This window comes from Erithacus rubecula, assembly GCF_903797595.1.
Source record: "Erithacus rubecula genome assembly, chromosome: 12".
Taxonomy (NCBI): domain Eukaryota; kingdom Metazoa; phylum Chordata; class Aves; order Passeriformes; family Muscicapidae; genus Erithacus; species Erithacus rubecula.
The window spans coordinates 14,172,020-14,190,730 of NC_136664.1; the positions used below are offsets into that span (position 1 = coordinate 14,172,020).

The following is an 18,711-nucleotide window of genomic DNA, read 5'->3' on the forward strand; positions in this document are numbered from 1 at the left end:
TAGGCTAGAAACCACCAAAGCATGCTGGTTCTTGTGTTCAGAAAGTGGCTCTGTCAGAGGTTTGGGCAGAAAGAGCTGGCAGGGGAGCAGCCCCTGTCCATCGGTGACTGTGCTGGCAATCAGCAGCCAGCCCTTGAAAACAGTCTGTGATGACACTGGGATATGCAAAGGGTTTTCTCAAATCACTGTAAGATTAGTTGAAATAACTTCTATGCAAAGGAAATACTTCAGTGAAATAAAAGCTGCTGTTAAAAGTAGTACTGGAGCTTTGGCTTTAGACAAGATTTACATGTTTACCTGCCATGCAAGTCCACATTGATTTGTCATAAATAGTGCTCATGTCCACACAAACAGGGACCAAGGGCTATCTGATACGTGCTTATGTGCTTTTTAATGTGAGTATACAGCTTTTTCCAAAAGGAATCAAAAGCTTCTGGCAAGTTTGAAAAGGGAGATGACTGATAGTGTATTGTAAATAGGGAAATTAAGACTTCCTCTACTCCTTCATAAACTCTTCTGGAAAGCTGCCTATGCTCTAAAGGCCGCAGGCTGTTTTATTCTATCTTTCATTATAAAAAGAAGATTGAGAAGTGACTCAATTATAATGTATAAGCACCTTCATGGGAAGAAAATACAGGGTACAGGGAGCTTTTTCAGCTAGCAGGGAAATGTGTCAGAAGAACCAATGCCAGTAAACTGAAATGGAAATAAATCTGCTGTTTTAAAGTGCCTGCTGCAACTCTGCTGGGTTTCATGAAGGGGTCTGCCTGTCTTGGTGGTCTTCAGACTATCACAAGGTGTCTCTGAACAGGATCACTTAGCTATGTAGAAGCTGTAAATCAAAGCCTAAAGTATCAAACTTAATGCTGTTTTGGTGGTCTGGGAGCTTTTGCTGTGCATGTTGGAGTAGCTAATCTAGTAGTCCTGTCTTGCCTTGACATAACCAGACCTAACCATTGTACTTTTTTGTCCATCACAATTGAACTTCAACAAATATTTGGCGCTGTTCTGTGAGTGCAAGAGGAAATTACTGGTTCCTTGTTTTTTCTCACATTTCAGTTGCATAACAAACCATCATCCCAATCAGAAGAACTGTCTCAAGTAAAGAATCCAGTATTTATTTCCCCTCAGTCACATAATATCTGGTTGCTCCTATTATTGCTACATTAGGAGTTAGGTCTCTCCAAAGTCTGAGTTTGTGCAATACTCCAAATGCACTGCAGCTGTGTGCACTTGGCCGTGGCTGCCTCCAGCCTGGGGACAGGGACTGTCTGTGCAACCCCTTGGACAAGGGCATGCCTGTCTCACACAGACAGTGAGTGTCTGGGGGTGCTGAACATGTGGCAGGGAGAAAATCAGTTCACAGTGTATGGAATCTGGGGAAAGACCCACTCCAATCATAGCTTACTGCAGAGTTTTATAAGAATAAATGGCAAACTGCAAATTAGTTAAAGCTTATCAGCTGGGTGGTTATTACATCATGCCTCTAGTGAAAAAACAAAAATCCTCTGCTCCAGCTAAACTACTTCAGCATGGCTCGAGTACAGCTTCACTCCCACTGTGTGACTCTTTGGACCCAGCAAGCTGCATGTAGTGGTATTTGAATTCATCAGTGTTTCAAAAGAACATTAAAATTTAACAAGTACATTTAACTAAAAAATCTATATCTCAATAGCATAGAGGTAGTGATAAAAAGGAGGTAATTCAGGCCAAGATATTGCATTAACTTCCCTGTGAAAGGACCTTTCAGACAGCGTGGAGCCGGGTTGAAGTCACTGAACTAATGCCAGAGTCTCTACTCAGAGCCCAAGGAACCCATGGTGCCTTGGTTTAGAGGGGTGTCAGAGCCTCTCATTTGACTTTAACATGTGGATGTTTTTGAGAGAAGTTTAAAAATGCTCAAATAAAAACCCTTAAAAAAAAAAAAAAAAAAAGGAACTAAACCAAACACGTAAAGAAAAAAATCCCCAATTTTTAGGGGGTACTACATAATAGTAGCTAGTACCATGTACAAGTAGCTAGTTTGTAGCTAGTACTACAAAGCTATTTTGATTATCAGAATTATCTTTCTGAAAACCTTTCCTCCCCATCAGATTCACTGAAACAGGGCATGAGCATGGCCAATCCCTGTATTACTCCAACCTTACCAGTGACTTTATTAAGGTTAGTGTCTATCTCTGTAATAACTGAATTTCTTTTCTCTTGGGTGAGGTGAAAGTTCTGATATAGTAGAAGAAATGTTAATTCCACATGACTCTGCATGATTTCTGAAACTGTCTACTGCAACAACATGGACAAAGCCTGTCTGCTTTTGCTGCCTTTTTCCCACCTCATGCTGAAGCACCTCCAAAGTGCTGTAGGAACAAAGCCCAGAGCCCTTGAATTCATTCAATCATGGATGAAATTAAAGTACTTACACAATATTGTAGAGTACTTTGCAAATACTGAGTCACCACAGTGAGTTGTCAGTTCTCCTATAAAAATTACTGAAAATCATTATTGTGTGATTTATTTCCCTGGCAGTTTATCTGAAAATAAAAATCGGACCCAGATTTCCTCAAAGCCTCTAAGTCTCAGCTGTTTAAAAACTGAAAGTTAATAGTGAGAGCTGCTGCCTGACAGTTTTAAATCCCTTTTCCTATGTGAGCTGAGGGTATGAGGCCTTAGGAGCTCCCAGGGTTGCAGGAGGGGTGGGAGCCATGGGCATGGCAATGTGCACAGCAGTTCTACACTGTGTGCTTCTCCTTCCATCTCAGAAGAGAGTGGCAGAATTGCAGGCTGAGGTGCTGTGGGGCAAGTCTTGTCCTGTGAGAGGGTCTCCTACTTGGCCTCTGGATGACAGGAGGTTAATTGGGAGGCTTGGCTGTAAAGAAAGGCTGGAGGTTTTTTGTTGCTGCTCGGCATGCTGATGTTTATTACAGATGTGTGATGAATGACACTTCCTCTTTCTGAGAGCTGGGAGTTGCCAGATGTTTGCACCCAAGTTTCCAGGGTGCTCTGTAGGTCAGAGCAGAGCTGGTTGGGCTGTAAAGGTTTGTGTGTGTGCTCTCTTTTGGGGACATATGGGTTAAAGCAGAGTCTCAGAATAAAAGCCTGGCTCTATTGAAATGAGTGGCAAAACTCCCATTCACTCTGGATTGTCAAAATGATCTGTAGAGCCCCCTAAGATTTGTGTTCTGTTAATAATTATTACTTGTACATAAAAGTAAACTTCTATATTTAAAACTTATAACTTGGCAACCACAGAATGCACATGTCTATAATGAATAACCATGTGAGCCTATTACTTCAGCTCTCTTCCATTCTCATCCTTTTCTATATTTTACCTGCTATTCATCTGTCCAAATTTCATACTGTAAGGTCTTCTGGGCATGGACCATTTTTTTTCTGCTGGCAAAGTGTCTCTGTGTCAAGCAAGGCAAGTATTTTAAATCAGGGGAAACAAATGTTCCTGCATTTGACAGTTTCTGAACATGAATGTAAGGGATCAGGCATGCGTGTCTAGAGATGTGCTTTCTACATACACATATTGTTTCCTTTTAAAGACATCTGCATCTACTGAATTCAGTCCAGAATTTGGCCTAGAAGTTTACCATTATTATGCCTCAGTTCAGCAAAGCGTGACTGTAGGGAGACTTAAAATTAAGTATACATGTAAGTGCTTTGTTGGATGGAGGCCTCTAAGATTTTGTGCATTTATGCTCTTGTAATTTTAAAATGAAACATATTATTCAAAGTCTTCAGCTCTTTATGCTGTTACTCCCTCACTTATTTTGATTTATTATATATGTATACGTCTCCTAAATTCTAGATGCTTTTGAAAACAAATAAATTCAAAATACATTGAAATAAAATACAAAAGTAGTATTTGCTCTTAACTGAACCACAATAATGACACCAGCACACTTTTGTGCCTTAGCAGCAACTTCCCTATCAAGCTGTCTCCTGTGAAAAACTTGGTTTTTAACCAAGAACAAATATGTCTGGCCCCAAGTGCAGGGCTCTTCATGGACAAGCAGCACTAACATCTTTTTTCCCAAGGATGGCAAATAGTGCTGTATCTTCTCTTCCCTGAGCTGCCACCCTCTTGTTGAGGGGGTGTTCAGAAGTGCTGCCTTCCAGTCCTGCCACCATGGGTGATGATGTTTTGGACTTGCTTTTGGGCCAGCTATAATTTTCCATGCAAATTTTAAACCACAGGGATGCCACCCAAGGGTGGCTGCCAGCTGTTGCTGTGGCAGAATGGAGCAGGTTTGCATGGAGATGAAAACAGAAATGAGGTGGGATGGGAGGCAGGACCTTCCTTGCAATGGAACCCAACAAATGCAGGTAAATAGACACCAGTTAAGGCTCTTCCTGTAAACTGATATGGAGCCCAGTTCAGGTTATTAAAGCACTTTGAATGCCTCCAAAAGTATTAGTGAATGAGGTCAATTACATTTGATATGCCAAAGGATATGGAAAAAAGTTGTCTTTAGCACAGGAGTCTAATAAATCCTAATTTGTTGTGTTTTATAAAATTGGTATTATTTGTACATGTGTCCTGAAAATACAGACTGCATCTTTTGGAAGCATTCCCCTCTTTGGGGCTCACTGTTCCTTGCCTTAAGTGTTGGGGTCATCCTACTGATGCCTGCTTAAATATTTGTAGTTTACATCACTCCACAGAAAATATGTACTTAAAGCCTTTTATTCTTTTCTTTCTTTCCCTAAATAATGATCATAAACATCTCGTGAAAATCTTCAGGGGTTGGAAAATATGAAGAAACTGGCTTTGTTGCATTTCCTTTGGTAAAAATGCTCTGTGAGTTCAAGCAGTGGAGTTACACTGCTGAATCTGCAGCCCTCCATTTGAAGTGCCACCTGCAGGGGTGGTTTATGAGATGAGGTTTGCTCTCCTAGAAGTTAAAATGAGACCACCCAGCCCCGATTGCATATGCCATGGATTAGAATTCAGATGGTAATAATTTCTCACTATTACCAAGGCCAGATTTGATCTGGTTATGCAAAAAAGAGTTCCAATCATGCTCTGACTCTACTCAGTCTACAGCTTCCAGAGAAACTCTTTCTTAGGCAAGCCAATGGATTTTTCTCTCTTAAGGAGTGTCCAGATCATGAAGTTACTTTCCCTGAAGCCACAAGGACTGTGTCCATAATTGGGATTACATGCTTAAGAAAGGACTTGCAGGAATGAATTGAAGGAATGAATTGTAATATGCTTTTGGTTTGTAGCAGCAGAAGTAGAGGATGGTGGTTTCTGGCTTCCTTTGGTTTGTCATATTCCCATCCCAGTTTTTTTGTTGAAAATCAATGTAATGCTCAATAACATTTGCAATTTTACTGAGAGGAATTAAACAAAATTGGAAGAATATCTGGAAACCAAAGGTGCCTTTAGCAACAAAGTGCAGAAAAAATGCCAAGAAATAAAACAAAAGGTGAAATGAAAGGGAAGTTGAATGATAGGGAAACAGGTTTAAGCTTGTCAGGGAAATGCCCTGTTTTAATATGAGTACGTTTGTTAAAGTGTATAAATAAATATATGTAAATATATGTAAATAGTTCCCTGAAGTGAATAAGAAATTACAATTAAAAGGATAGACAAAGTTATTAATTGAAAGTAATGATAATCCCAACCTTTGTAGTTACAAGCTTTACTTCAGCCACAGAAAGTCAGGTAAAGAATTTGAGAAGCAGTTTAAGGCTTCTGTGCTGGCTTGCTGCGTTGTAGAGACAAGAATTCAATTACTTGGAGAAATGCCCCCTGATCATTTGGAAAGAAGGCAGTGGGAATGCCCACTTAGCAGGTACCCTTCTACAAACTGGAAACCAGAGGAAGAGTTTTCTGAGACATTAACAACATCAAACTGGCTGCCTGTGCTACAGCAAAAAATAATGGTGTATAACCTGCCCTCGATCAATAATGGGCAGAAAAACATACCCAGTAAAGAATATTTAACATGGCCATTTCTGGTTGAGAATTCTCTCTGGCTCTGCCCCAGCTGGCTCATGCTGGACTGATGCAAGACCTGTACTAAACGCACTGCTGTGGGCCAAGGTTTTAGCTTGCAAAAGTGAAGTGCAGGCTTTGCTTTCATACAAGCTTTGTGCTATCAGCTTTGGTTTGTGTGTGCTTGACAGTTGCTATATTGAAGAGAGTTACTGACCCAAACATCAGAAAAGAAGTTGAGCATTTGTGGTGTGGGAGACCCCTGAATCCTCCTCTTGAGTCTGTGCAAGGGCTGCTCTCACACTGCCACCCTCATCACCACCTTAGCATAGAGGAGTAAATAGTCTGGGAGAAACACAGACATCCTTAATGTCACAATTTCCTTGTTAATGGACATGTGCATTTGATACTGTCTGTTTAACAAGCTAAAAGAATAAATTTCATAGCATCCCTCATACAAACCTCAGAACTTGATTCTCCTTCCACTAATGCAGGTAAAAATCACCATTGAAGTCAACAGAGTTATTTCAGCTATAATTCTGGGACATATGAGAAGAGATTGAGGCCCTTAAGGTATTTGGTATCTAGGCTATCTTTACTGATACACTGCCATGATCAGAAAGCTCTCATCCTTTACAGGGAAAAGATGAGGAGAAAAAGCGAAATGACACTAATCTTTTCCGAGTCAGGCTTTCCTCTTGGGTGTGACTACATGCAGAAAAGCAGGGATTTCCAGGTGATTCTAATCAAAGATGGCAGAAGCAACTACAAAGCATACAAATAAAGCATCCAAGTTTCATGTACCAAACCAACCATGACAGTACTCACAGAATAGCAGCTAGACTACATCAGCTGTGTCTTTGTGAGGGGCCCAGAACTTTGCTGCATGACAGTAACACTGAAACAAGCTATACTGGTATTATTAGAAAACACATAATAAGGTTAAAGCATAATGCACACTAATAGCTGGTTATCCTGCCTTATATATATATTTTACATTTTTATCAGGAAAAAAGAAATTTCTACAGATGGTTTCACCAGACAGCTTACAATCTGTCCCAGCTTTTTTTTTTTTTTTAACTACTCCTCCTAAATAGATGTGGTAATGTGTATGTGTGTCTGCATAGGTATAGGCTATTTCTGACAATTTTCTGTATCCTGACTGAATCCAATACACAGATCCAGACTCCTCTTCATCATCACAATGCAGAAACAAAACATGCTGTATTGATGGACTTCAGGGTCCAGTAGCTTCAACCAGAAAATGTTCTTGTTCTCCCTGCAGAGACAAATGAACATCAACCTACTCAATACTTAACCTTGTCCAAAAACTGAACCTGAGGGAACATCAGTTTGATGGTTCTCAGATATCAGAATGCAAAACCTAGGATAATTGTGTGGCTAGAGAGCAAGGGTGTGGCTAAGTTGGTGACACAGAGCACATAAATTTAGCTGTCACCTAGTGCCCCAAAATGTACATTTCCAGCATGAGTTAAGGTACTTAAGTATGTAACCAAAAAAAAGAGTAACATGTTGGTGTCATCCCTGAAGCCTCTCACCTTTTTCTAATGAGAGAGGACAGGAGAGAAGAACACGCTAGTGTCAGTACCATGATGTTTCAGACCAACAACCATACAAAAACCTTAATTGTTCTATGTCTGGACAATGAAAGGTGTCTAGCAGTTTGATTCCATTGCCATTATCTGAACAAAAACACTGTCTGTTTCAGGCTGATTAAACTGAGGGAAGTGCAGGCTTTGACCATGGCTCTGCAAGCATTGCAGAGCTTCACTTCTCTAAGTAGCTCCAGTGGAACTGGGTTGCCTTCCTTATTTACCAAAGGAGGGGGACTCTTGGCCATATTTTTTTTTCAACAGGAAGGCCCAAAATGACTTATCTGCAACATAAAGAACATTCATTAGAAAAGCTAATAGTGGTTTTGTTCAGAATAAAACTTTTGGATAGAAAAAAACCACTCAATTATTGCTGGCAGAGTGGAGACAGTTATTCTTAAATATTTGCTGGGGCACTTATCCTCCTGGCAAATTACAGCAACAAGGAAAGGCTTTTAATCTTTCACAGGAACTTAAGAATCACTAAAAGTTCATAGTAAGCATGCAGGGTGGGTGTTGCAGCCAGAATTATATACACAATCCTAAAACGGACTTGGCCTTATGGAATTTTGATTATGGGTTAGTTCAAGGGAAGGATACATCTTTGGTGGTTTTTTCCAACAGTTCTAGCATGTGCTTTTCATGACAGAAGACCAAGCATGAAATTTCCCTAAAGGAGATCAGGAAGCCTGCTCATGGCCTGGGGAGTTGATCCACTATTCCTGTTCTCAGTCTCCATGTGCTGACAACAAAGCTGGTCACATCTCTGACCACATGGGTCACATCTTCTTTTCCAAAGATGCATTCCTCTCATGGGAACTCTGTCTCAGGGTAACTTCTTCTCCCACTTGATAATGATGAGCTCCTTCCTGTTGCTTTTCCCTTGTACACAGTTTCCAGCCAAGCCCCATACAACTGTTGCTCTTAGCACAGCTCTGTATTTATTTGCACACGTGTGAGCTCCAAGATTCTTAACCCTCTTGTCTTCATCCACAGTTTTTTGTTGCAATCCGTGTTTTTAAATCTAAGCCTCTGGTTTGCAAAACAGTGGAGTCATGGATTCAGCTTTGTTTCTCTCTGCAGAAAGACTGGCTGGGGCATTTTCTTCCATGCCTCCTCTTTTTGTCCTCTCCTTGTTTTCCTCTTCCCTTGTGACTGCTGTCTTTGCAGAGTGGTGGTGAATGACTTTGAAGGAGTATGGGAGAGGCACAGACTTCTTTGCCAAAGGAGAATATCTTTGAGCCAGAGCCCTGGTGTGAGGTTCTCTGCTGCAAACTTAACTTGACCTCTCCAAGACTTTGCATCTGATCCACTGCTCTCACAGGTACAGCTGACCTGTTTGTATCAAAACTGAAAACATGACACAGATTTCTCATTCTAACTGTTCATCCAATCTGACCAGCTTGGGGTTTGGAAGAAGCTCTGCCAGCAGCCCTGTCTTCAGCTCCAGTAAGAGCACGTCTGCTGAGCACTAAGCACTAAGCCAGCCACTTGGAAGAGAACATGTAAGCTCTGCTTATTTGCCTTTCCCTCACTTAATTACAGAGAGTCCTCCACGGTTTTCTCCAAGGTTTTATGAAAATCATCTGGTAGGGCATCTAAAGATTTAATGTTGTAAACAAGTAAACAAAAATCTGCAGCTTAGAAGGCCAAATTTCGATTTGATTTATTTTATAATCCATAGAGTTTCACTGGTGACAGTGGTTTAGTACAGGTTATAAGTGCAAAAGAATGTGAGAAAGGCTTCATGCTCATCTTTGGCAAATGCTGTATCCCATCTGTTTGTCACTATTAGAACATTTCTTCATTGGCAGATGAAAAACAAAATGTAAAAAAGGATGCCATAAACTATTCCATACTATCATCAGCACAACCAAACACAAGCAGTCATTACTCTGATAATGATATAGCCTCTCACTTTGGAACTGTCAGGGGCCTTCAACCCAACACATTCAGTGAGTAAATGGTGCACTCGTAGTGTACTCAAGGCACAGGAAATGGTGAAGTCTTTGGAAGAGGAACCAAGAGAAATGATTGCATGTCCTTACACGCTATTTAAAATAATGTCTTGTGATACAGAATTCCTGCTTTGTGGCTCCTCTTGTTACTTAAGGGTTTTTTATATCAGGCAAAAAGTTGAATCTCAAATAAGATACTGTATCGTTATATTGCACACCTGTTTTATCTTCCAATCTAGTTGAGATGAAATGGAATCAACCAGGACATTTAAAAACGTTTCCTTGCCTAGGAGATACTGTATTTGCAGTATCTCCTCTGCAAGTCTGAAGTGAATTTCTGAAGAGGTTCTGAGCAGGCTTATAGAGAGTTACTTCCAACAGGCATTTAGAAGGACTGCAAGATTCATATAACCTGCTAAAACTTGAGATATCCTTTCTCTGGTGAGCTGTTTTTAACAACATATAGATGTCTCTTGCCCGTTTAAAGGATCCAGAATCCCTCCCTTGGTGACAAATACATGCCAGAGATTTTAGCTAACTTTCAATTATTCTTGAAGATTATGGATGTAGTTATTTCAAAAACCAAACTACCCAGCTGCAGTTGCAAATTTTTATTTGCGATATTGGAAGCTGTATTAAAGTCTGGCTAAAAGCTAACTTCCAGCTTGAGTAACCATGCCTTGAAAATTGTTTCTAAATTCCTCATCTGTAGAGCTTTAACAAGCTCTTCGAGGGGGATGGGAACATGGATTTACAAAAGTTCACAGCAAATATCGTTTTGTGTCTAACACGAATGGCTGTTTTGTGGTGTGTACAGGGTTAGTTCTGCTCATGGAAAGGGAGTATTGATTGTTTGGCAGGAGAAGGAATCCCTTGATCTAAATGCAGGCATGATTTGTACCTCCATCCTATGACATGCTAATCCCTGTGGGGGACAATAGGAGACCCTGGCACAGGCTGCCCATGGAGGGTGTGGATGCCCCGTAAGGGCTCAAGGCCAGGGTGGATGGGGCTTTGAGCAACCTGGTCTAGCAAAAGATGTCCCTGCTCATGGCAGGGGGAGATGTGAGGATTTAGATTAGAGATGTAAAAAAGTTACTTCACTGGTGGGTGGTCAGGCATTGGAATGGGCTGACAGGGATGTGATGGAGTCACTATCTTTAAAGGTGCTTGGCAGAAGTGCTGGGCAACGTGGTTTAGGAGTTACAGGGTAGTGCTGAGCAGATGGTTGGACTCGATCTTGAATGTCTCTTCTATTCGTGACGAATCTATCCTATTTTTAAGGGCCTTTCCATGACTCTATGATTGTTCACGGCCAGCCGCCCCTCCAGTGCACACACACAGTGTCCATAGCCGGCATCCCGAGGGCAGTGACCGTGCCAGCACCCCGCAGCTACACGGGACACTCCGCGGAGCCTCGATCAGTGCAGGCCCATCGGAGCGCCCGGCAGCCGCCGCCGCGCCTCCCGCCGCCGGGCCGGGCCGCCGGGGCCTGCGGGCTCCGCGGGCAGCGCCGGGGCGCCGGAGCGGGCGCGGGGGCCGGGCCGGCCGGGCAGGGGTGTGGAGCGCCCGCCTCTCGCGGCTCGCAGCCGGGTGCCTCCCGCGGGCCGCGGGCGCGTACCCAGAGTGCAGCAGGCGGGCGGCGGCGCGGCCGGACCCAGCGCCGGCACCCCCGGCCGGCTCTCCCCCGGCCGGCTCTCCCCCGGCCGGCTCTCCCCGGCGCAGCGGGAGCCGGGCCCAGGCGGCGGCGGCGCGGCCCAGAATGCGACACTGAGATGCTTCTTCCCCCGGCAGCGGCGGCGCCCCGGGCCCAGGCGGCGGCGGCCCCCGCGTGGATGCGGCTCTGGAGCCGGCGCTTCGCCCTGCACAAACATTTCTATAGGACTCATTCGCCCTGCTGAGGAGATCGGCCCAGACCGGCCGCTTTCCCTCCTCTCCCTTTGCCCGCTCCCCCGGAGACCGCCGGCGCGGCCCGGCCCGCATGGAGGCCCCCGGCGGCGGCGGCGCCTCGCCGCTGAGCCCCGCGCTGGTGGGGCGGCTCCGCCGGGAGCACGAGAAGGTAAAGAGGGACCGGGGCCGGGCCGGGCCGGGGCGCGGGGGGACCGGGGGCACCGGGGCGGGGGACGGCACGTGGCCGCCTGACGTCACGGGCGGCGGGCGAGGCGGGACCCCCGGAGACCCCGGGACGGGGACACGACCCGGAGATACAGCCCCGGGACAGGGACACAGCCCCGAGATACAGCCCGGGACACACGGCCCGGGACAGGGACACGGCCCCGAGATACAGCCCAGGACACACAGCCCCGGGACAGGGACACAGCCCGGGACACACAGCCCCGGGGGGCGGCGGGCAGCGAGGCCGGCAGGAGGTGCGGCCCTGCCCGCCCCCCCTCCCCGCTGCTGCCCCTGAGCGCTGGTTTTATCCTCCCCACGCCTCTCCGTGATTTTTCCGGCCTCCGGGACGGTCACGCCTTCAAAAGTGCCCGCGCCGGGCCCAGCCGTGCCTGTGGCCTGCGTCATGGCCGAGGCCAGCGTGCTCCTGGGCCGGCTCGGAGAGACTTGTATAAAAGCTTAGTTGTTCATGACTTGCCTTATTGTTTATATTTTAAATGGGTTTCAAAGAACCAGGCTTTTCTGCGGAAATTATTCCCAAGAGCTCAGAGGCTCATGATCTCACTCATGATCTAACTCAAGTGGATCCTGAAAACTTCGGGAGTGCGATTTGGGGCCTGTGGGTTGCAGCCTTGCAGTCAGCTCTCTGTGTGGGTGGAGAGTCGCTGTGGAAATAACTTGTGGTCGTGTACAGGCTGTTACTGACACAAATATATTTGCCCAGTACGCAGACCTTTCACTTCTCCTGCTCATGTGATTAAAAATTTTTAAAGCAGTTTTTAATTTGCACATTAGAGTTCCTCAGTTACAGTGGGAGATTTTATATCCAGCATGTATTTTGTCACATGCTGGTTTAGTTTAGAAAAAGTGAGTAACACCTTTGCGGTATAAAAATGTGCCTTGTCTGGAGTATTGTGTGCACAAATGTGCCTACCTTTGATTAGCCATTAGATCATTACTGAAGGACCTGTGTAGCCAACTGACCACTAATGTGGATGAGCAGTACGAGGGTCTGCTGGAATCCTCTCCATCATCTGCTCTGCACAGATTGGAACCCATTATGCCAATGGCTTGACAGGAACTCGCCTGCTTGGGCTCCTTTGGTTCATTTTCACGGTGGTGGAATCTGGTGAAGAATAATTTCCCTGGTATATTAGTGTCAGGCCTAATGTGTAAGCACACATCTACTGTAGCCTCAGAGAATTATTCCCTGTTCATGGTAAGACCTCTCTGTAAGCAAGTTTAAGACTCTTCTTAAACAGATCTGCTCCAGTGGAAAAGAGGCCCAGGAGACCATTAATTAAGCCTCTGTTAGGCTGATGTACCAAAGTTATATTTTATCACAGGGAAACTTTACATAATTTCTGCAAATTGGCTGAAAAAAATGGAACACTTCAGCTTCAATATGAAATTATACTAAAGAACTACATATCTTGGTTACAATGGAGTGTTGTGATGAAGATATAGTAGACTTTGCTTCTATTCAATGAATATATATAATTGGATTACAATGGTATTTTCAGTTACAAAAATATTGTATTTTAAGATGGAGGAGGTCTTTTCATTTCAGCTGCCTCTTCTCAGAGATCTGTATTTTTCCCACAGAATCCCACTGAAGTTGAAGGCTCCTTTTTTGTCTCAGCACAAAGATGAAGGAGAATTAGTTACTCACTACTTCGGTAAAGTAGTAATCATAGTGTGAGGGTCATAGAAAATGGTGAAGTTACTTAGGCAGAACAATATCTCTATATACTGGCAGGCAGATACATTTCTTTTAATTACTGGGATGTTGTGCTGTCCCAGTGACGCTTGAGTAAGTGTAAGGAAACGTATTTATTCCCATTAATTTGAAAGCACCCTTTAGAGAAATTGTGGAATACAGCAGTATGTATCTGCAGCATTAAAGATAATATTTGAATTGTGTTTGGTTATTTTAACACCCAGGTCATTGAACAACCCTGGTTCAGATATGGGTTTGAGTTTTAAGTGCTAAAGAGCTGCCTTGGAGAACTTATGTGCTGAGGCTTCCTTCCAGCTTCAAAATACTGAAAGAAAAGGATGTTAGTGACTTTCTGTCTTTAATCGGATGGAGGCTGCAGCTTCCAGGTTTAGGACCCCTGGTGAAAAGTAATTTTAATTCTTGTTTAGGACTGCTTGCCTGTTGGACAGATTTCATCTTGTTAATTTGTGGTGATAGTAAGACCAAACTGTTAGAAGCAATTTTCAGTGCTCCTACTAAAGGCACTTTGTATAAAAACATGACTTAGAATGTGTATCTTGGGGATAAATTATAGAAGAATATCTAGTAATTTTCATGATAAAGACCATCATTGGAAGCACAATGCCTGCATAAAGTTTTGAATATTTCTGTAAGAAGAGTATAATGTATGTATCATGGATTACTTTTAAAAGCAATATATGTTAGCTGGAAATACTGCAGTAAATCTATTGCAAGTTAGTACAGAAATTAAAAAATGAATATTTAAATAGGAGGTTTCTCATGCTATAGGGCCTGTGTTTAAACATTGTATTTGATATACATTTATTGCTTCAATCACATGAGTTGGGATTACTAACTGATGGGAAGTTGACAAGTCAGATGTGTATGATTTGGAAAGACTTGTATAGACAGTGAATTTACAGTGGGATGATACTTTCTGTAGTTTCTGAGCAATGCAATGACAATACGTGCAATGGGAGACATTACAGAACCAAGTAGACCCAAGAGACATTTGCAGAGTGCAGACACAGGCATGGAGAATCTAAAGGATTCCAATATTAGATGGCAATATGATTTTTTTTTTTTTTTGGTATTGCACTGACAAATACATTTCTTTATTTTCCTTTTAGAAAAATCAGGACAAGGAAGTGACTCTTCTGTCACTCATCTTGACAGCAAAGTACAATTAGATTGAGTGCAGCTCTTACTGTAACTTATTGGCCATTGTGCATTATGGCATGTTCTTAATTTTTATGAATTTAAATGGTGGAGCTCTATGATCTCTAATTTCCAAATGATTTTCAGGTTCCTGGGTACTTAAAGTTTTATGACAGTTAAACAACTTGTAGGTGGGTTATGGAGAAACAAATCACAGAATCTTAAGCTTAACTCCTTTAAATTGTTTTCTCTTCTTGCATGATATATTTGTGGGGCTGACTGCTTCTGTTTGTCTTTTCCAAGTAATATCTGTGCTGTGAAGTCAGCAGCTTGGCAGTTTTAGAGCTGTTCCTGCAGTCTGAAAAGGAGCACTGAAGCAGAGTAGTGTCTTGTACACTTGATGCTGCTGAGGAGCTGCTGGAAATCTGGAAGTGCTTGCCTGTGGACTCACAGATGAGACTCAGATGTGCTTTCCAGTGCAGTGTCTCCCATGGTTTGCACTTTTTCCAGCCTGTGTCCAAGTTCACAGAATCCAGGGAAAACCTGGGCATGAGCCACCAGTGCAGCAGGACTTCATTTTGCACAGTAACGGGGAGGAAAAGGAACAGAGTGTCTGAAACTTGGTTTGATGTGCTCCTTTTAAAAAGAACCTGTGTGAAGCTCTATTTGCCCTATTTCTATTTAGAGGGTACCTGGACAATCTTTCTGGAAACTACACTCCCCCTTTCCAGTGGTTCCAGTAATGTTTTTTCATGTCCTGCATTCAAGTAAAAGGGCTAATTCAGTCATGATCTGGAAGCCTTTTATGGAATACTTACTGTTCCTCCAGTGTTAATTGATCATCACTTTTACTTTTTTAGTCAATATTTGTCCATGTTCTTATTAATATGAGTTAAATACCTACTAGTTTATGTAGTGTCAAGAGTTTGAAATAAATTACTAGATCTTCAGTAGGTTTTTTAATGATAATTGAAGGAGACTATTCACAAAAGAGTTTAAAGAGCAATTGCCTTTATTCTGGAGAGGGCAAGCCTGTGTGTGTTCGACCTCATTGGTAACTAAAATGTGTAGATGAGACTACTGAGTAGTGCTGCTCTTACAGCTGTGTGCAGATGCTGTGAGTAGATGCAGTGACCAGGGTACCATTTGGGAATCATAGTCAGTATCTTTGCAGATCTCTGTTCCCTAAGTTAAGCTTGTGACCTGTCTTCTCAGGTCCATTTGGATGCTCCTTCCTTCAAGTACTCCTTTCATCTTTTGAGGTTGTGAAATTGTACTTTGTTTTTGTCTGAGCTTCCAGTCTTGCAGGTGGATCTGCTTTGCCTCTTGAGGCCCTGAGAGCAGCAGGTACACTAAGGATTTGTGTTTGTGTGGTGAGAGCATTGGGACACTGCTGCACTGTGCAGGTGCTGCTGTTGTAGTTCCTCGTCTGTTAGCATAGGCTGCAGCATAGTCTCAGACACTTGCTCACAATTTTCATTAATGATCAGGTGAGTTGTCCAAATAACTTAAAAACAACTTGTTAATCTTTTTGTGTGTACTTTTTCCAGTCCTTTAGTAGTTTTAGGGTGGCACGTTTGTGACAGTGCTCAGTGAACTGGGCTGGGATCCAGCTTAAAACCAAACTTTATTGACCTTTTTGCCCTTTTTTTACCTCTCCCCTCTCCCCCCCTTCCTGAGCTATTTTTCATCCAGTGTGGATCCCTAATGTGGTTACAGATGTCTGTCAACAGATCGTGTCAGGGTTGGGAGGATGAGACAGTGGAAGTGAGTAGTAGGAGCCAGGGAGGGATGATGCTGAGTTTACTGCTCAGGATTGCAGCTGAAAGCTGAACCACAGCCTGCAGCTATGTCTGTGAGGCAGGTGTCACAGCTCATGGCAATTTTAAGCCAGTTAAGCTTAGCAGTGTAGTTGTTGCACCATAAACTCCATGCAAGCCTGCAGAACCTGCTTGAGATGTTGGGCTTAGTTCATGGGAGTTCTGTGCCTGTGCTGGTCTGCTGCTCTGGGTTCCTGGGCAAGCCTGGCTACGGTGTAGCCACACAAATATGTTCAGCTGACCTCAGCTAAAATGTTGAGTTTTGGGTTCTTATCTGTGTCTCAAGATGAAGTTACAGGACATGGACACTGGCTTGCTGCCAGTGAAGGATGAGATCTCACTCCAACATGTTCCTTGCTTGCTCCACTTCAGTTGCTTTGGAGTTAATTGAACTCACTCAGCAGAAGACATCCCACTGTCCTTGGCGTTTTTACTTTGTAGAATTTTTGGGCTCCCCAAAATAAACTTAGTATTTATTTATTGATAAATAATAGGTATGTGCTACTTTTTCTGTAAAACTGCAAGATCTACAGGTATGTACACAATTAATATAAAAATAGTAGATCTTCACTTATTTTCTTGTAAAGAAAAGTGAAAATGGTGGCTATATTTCTAAGTAAGATTTTTTACTTTAGGAAGAAATGTTTGCCACGATTCAGATTTCTTTCTGTCTTTTCCTTCAGTATTCTTCCCGAACACATTTCTTCAACAGGCAAAAGTTTCCACCCAAAGGGGGTTTTATGTTAATAATTTGTTGAAATGTAGCATTTTTGAGTAATATGATTTAATAAATGAATATGAGAGCTCAGAAATGCTTTCTTCCTTTTGCATTAGATCATACAGTGTGCCAACAGACTGAAGAATTTTTAATAGTTTTATTTCATTTCTTGATTGAAAATGGGGCTCTAGGAAAAACAATTGTACAAATGTTAATTCTGTCTTTCTCCATCAGTGATTGCTGTGTTCTAGGCAAGTACTATGTAGTTTCCTAGAGGAAAAAATGAAAATTCATTTTAAATGTTTATTTTTTCTGTGGCTTGTTACATCCTTGTTACCAAGAGATGATTAAATATTTGACCACCCAGTAGTGTTGTTCTGTAATGTAAAGTGGTATTGTAAACTGGTAATTTCGTGGGTAAAATTTTAGTGTTTGGGGGTACAGGAGGGAAATCTCATGCATGAGTTGCTTGGCAGAGAGGATTTTGATACTGCAAACATTTCCAGGTGAAGGCAGCTCATGTGCATGTATGAACCACATTAAATACTCGAATGTGGAATATTTAACATTCAGAACTATGCAGAGTTGGAGTCACCTGAAGGAAGTCAGTAGTGGAAATGTTGTTTGATTTATCACAAGCCTTGCAAGTGCAGATCTGTGTTTCAGGAAATCAGCATACACTGGTGGAAGGTTCTGAACAACAGGACCTAGGTTGAAACAGAGACATTTTTACAATCTCCAATGTCAGGGACAGTCTCCTGAAGGCAAGTCATTGGTTTTAGACTTTATTAGACCCTCACTTTAATTACCACCTCATTACTTGCTTTGCTTCCACAAAAAGTATTCCATACTGTCATTTTCCCCAAGTAACTAGAAATGTGATTGAAAGGGATGTTTAAAGTGAGACTAATTCAAGATTAAATAGTCACAAATTATATTATTGCTACATGTAAACAAATTACTTGCATATCTGATTTTATTCAGATTACTTTTCAAGTGGTAAATAATGCTTTATCACTTATATAGTGCTCTTACATCTTTAGAGTGCTTTTCTCACATTAATTAATCATCATTAAACACTCTGAGGTGGGTAGGTTAATACTATTATCCCCGTTTTGCAGATGAAGAAATGTAGACTGAGAGGTTGTGATTTGCTCAAGGCCATATAGAAGAAACATAATCAGAGCTGGGATTAGATCTGTCTCCCTAGCTTCTAATTTCAGAAGACCAGCCAGATTGTGAGCCACAGTTTTGAAGCAAAATGCTCAAGTATGCATATGGAATCAGCAGACATTTGCTTGGCCTCTTAGGTGCCTAACTTGCAACTTATGTAAAGGAAACGTTGCTTTTTGCCGTGATTCACATTTCCACCTTCATACTTGCAAGTGTGGAAGTGGCCTCTCATTCATTTAGGACCTCTTCCTAATATGATGCAACATTTTAATTTTCATCATTTTCATTGAATTTAACTTTCATATTGGAAACTTTAAAGTTTCTACTTCTGTGGACTTGAACATAACTGCAGGACTCGGCATTGCCTGCAGCTGATACCAGGACCAGCTCTGTTACAATTTTCCACAAGCTGAGACATAAGTAAGGTTCTGATTTGGCAGCTTGTCTTACTGCTGTTCATAAGAGATGGGAGAGAATTGCCCTCTGTGTGCT

The 18,711-nt window shown here is 42.6% G+C and overlaps 1 protein-coding gene across 1 annotated transcript in view; it reads left to right on the forward strand.

Moving 5' to 3' along the window:
• The first annotated feature begins 11,259 nt into the window (after positions 1 to 11,259).
• The window catches only part of URI1 (URI1 prefoldin like chaperone), a 40,580-nt gene continuing 33,128 nt past the window's right edge, over positions 11,260 to 18,711 (forward strand). The window contains exon 1 of the mRNA XM_079316076.1: positions 11,260 to 11,577. Within this exon, the coding sequence (XP_079172202.1) occupies positions 11,500 to 11,577 (78 nt within the window). The 5' untranslated portion in view covers positions 11,260 to 11,499. The remainder of the gene's footprint in view (positions 11,578 to 18,711) is intronic.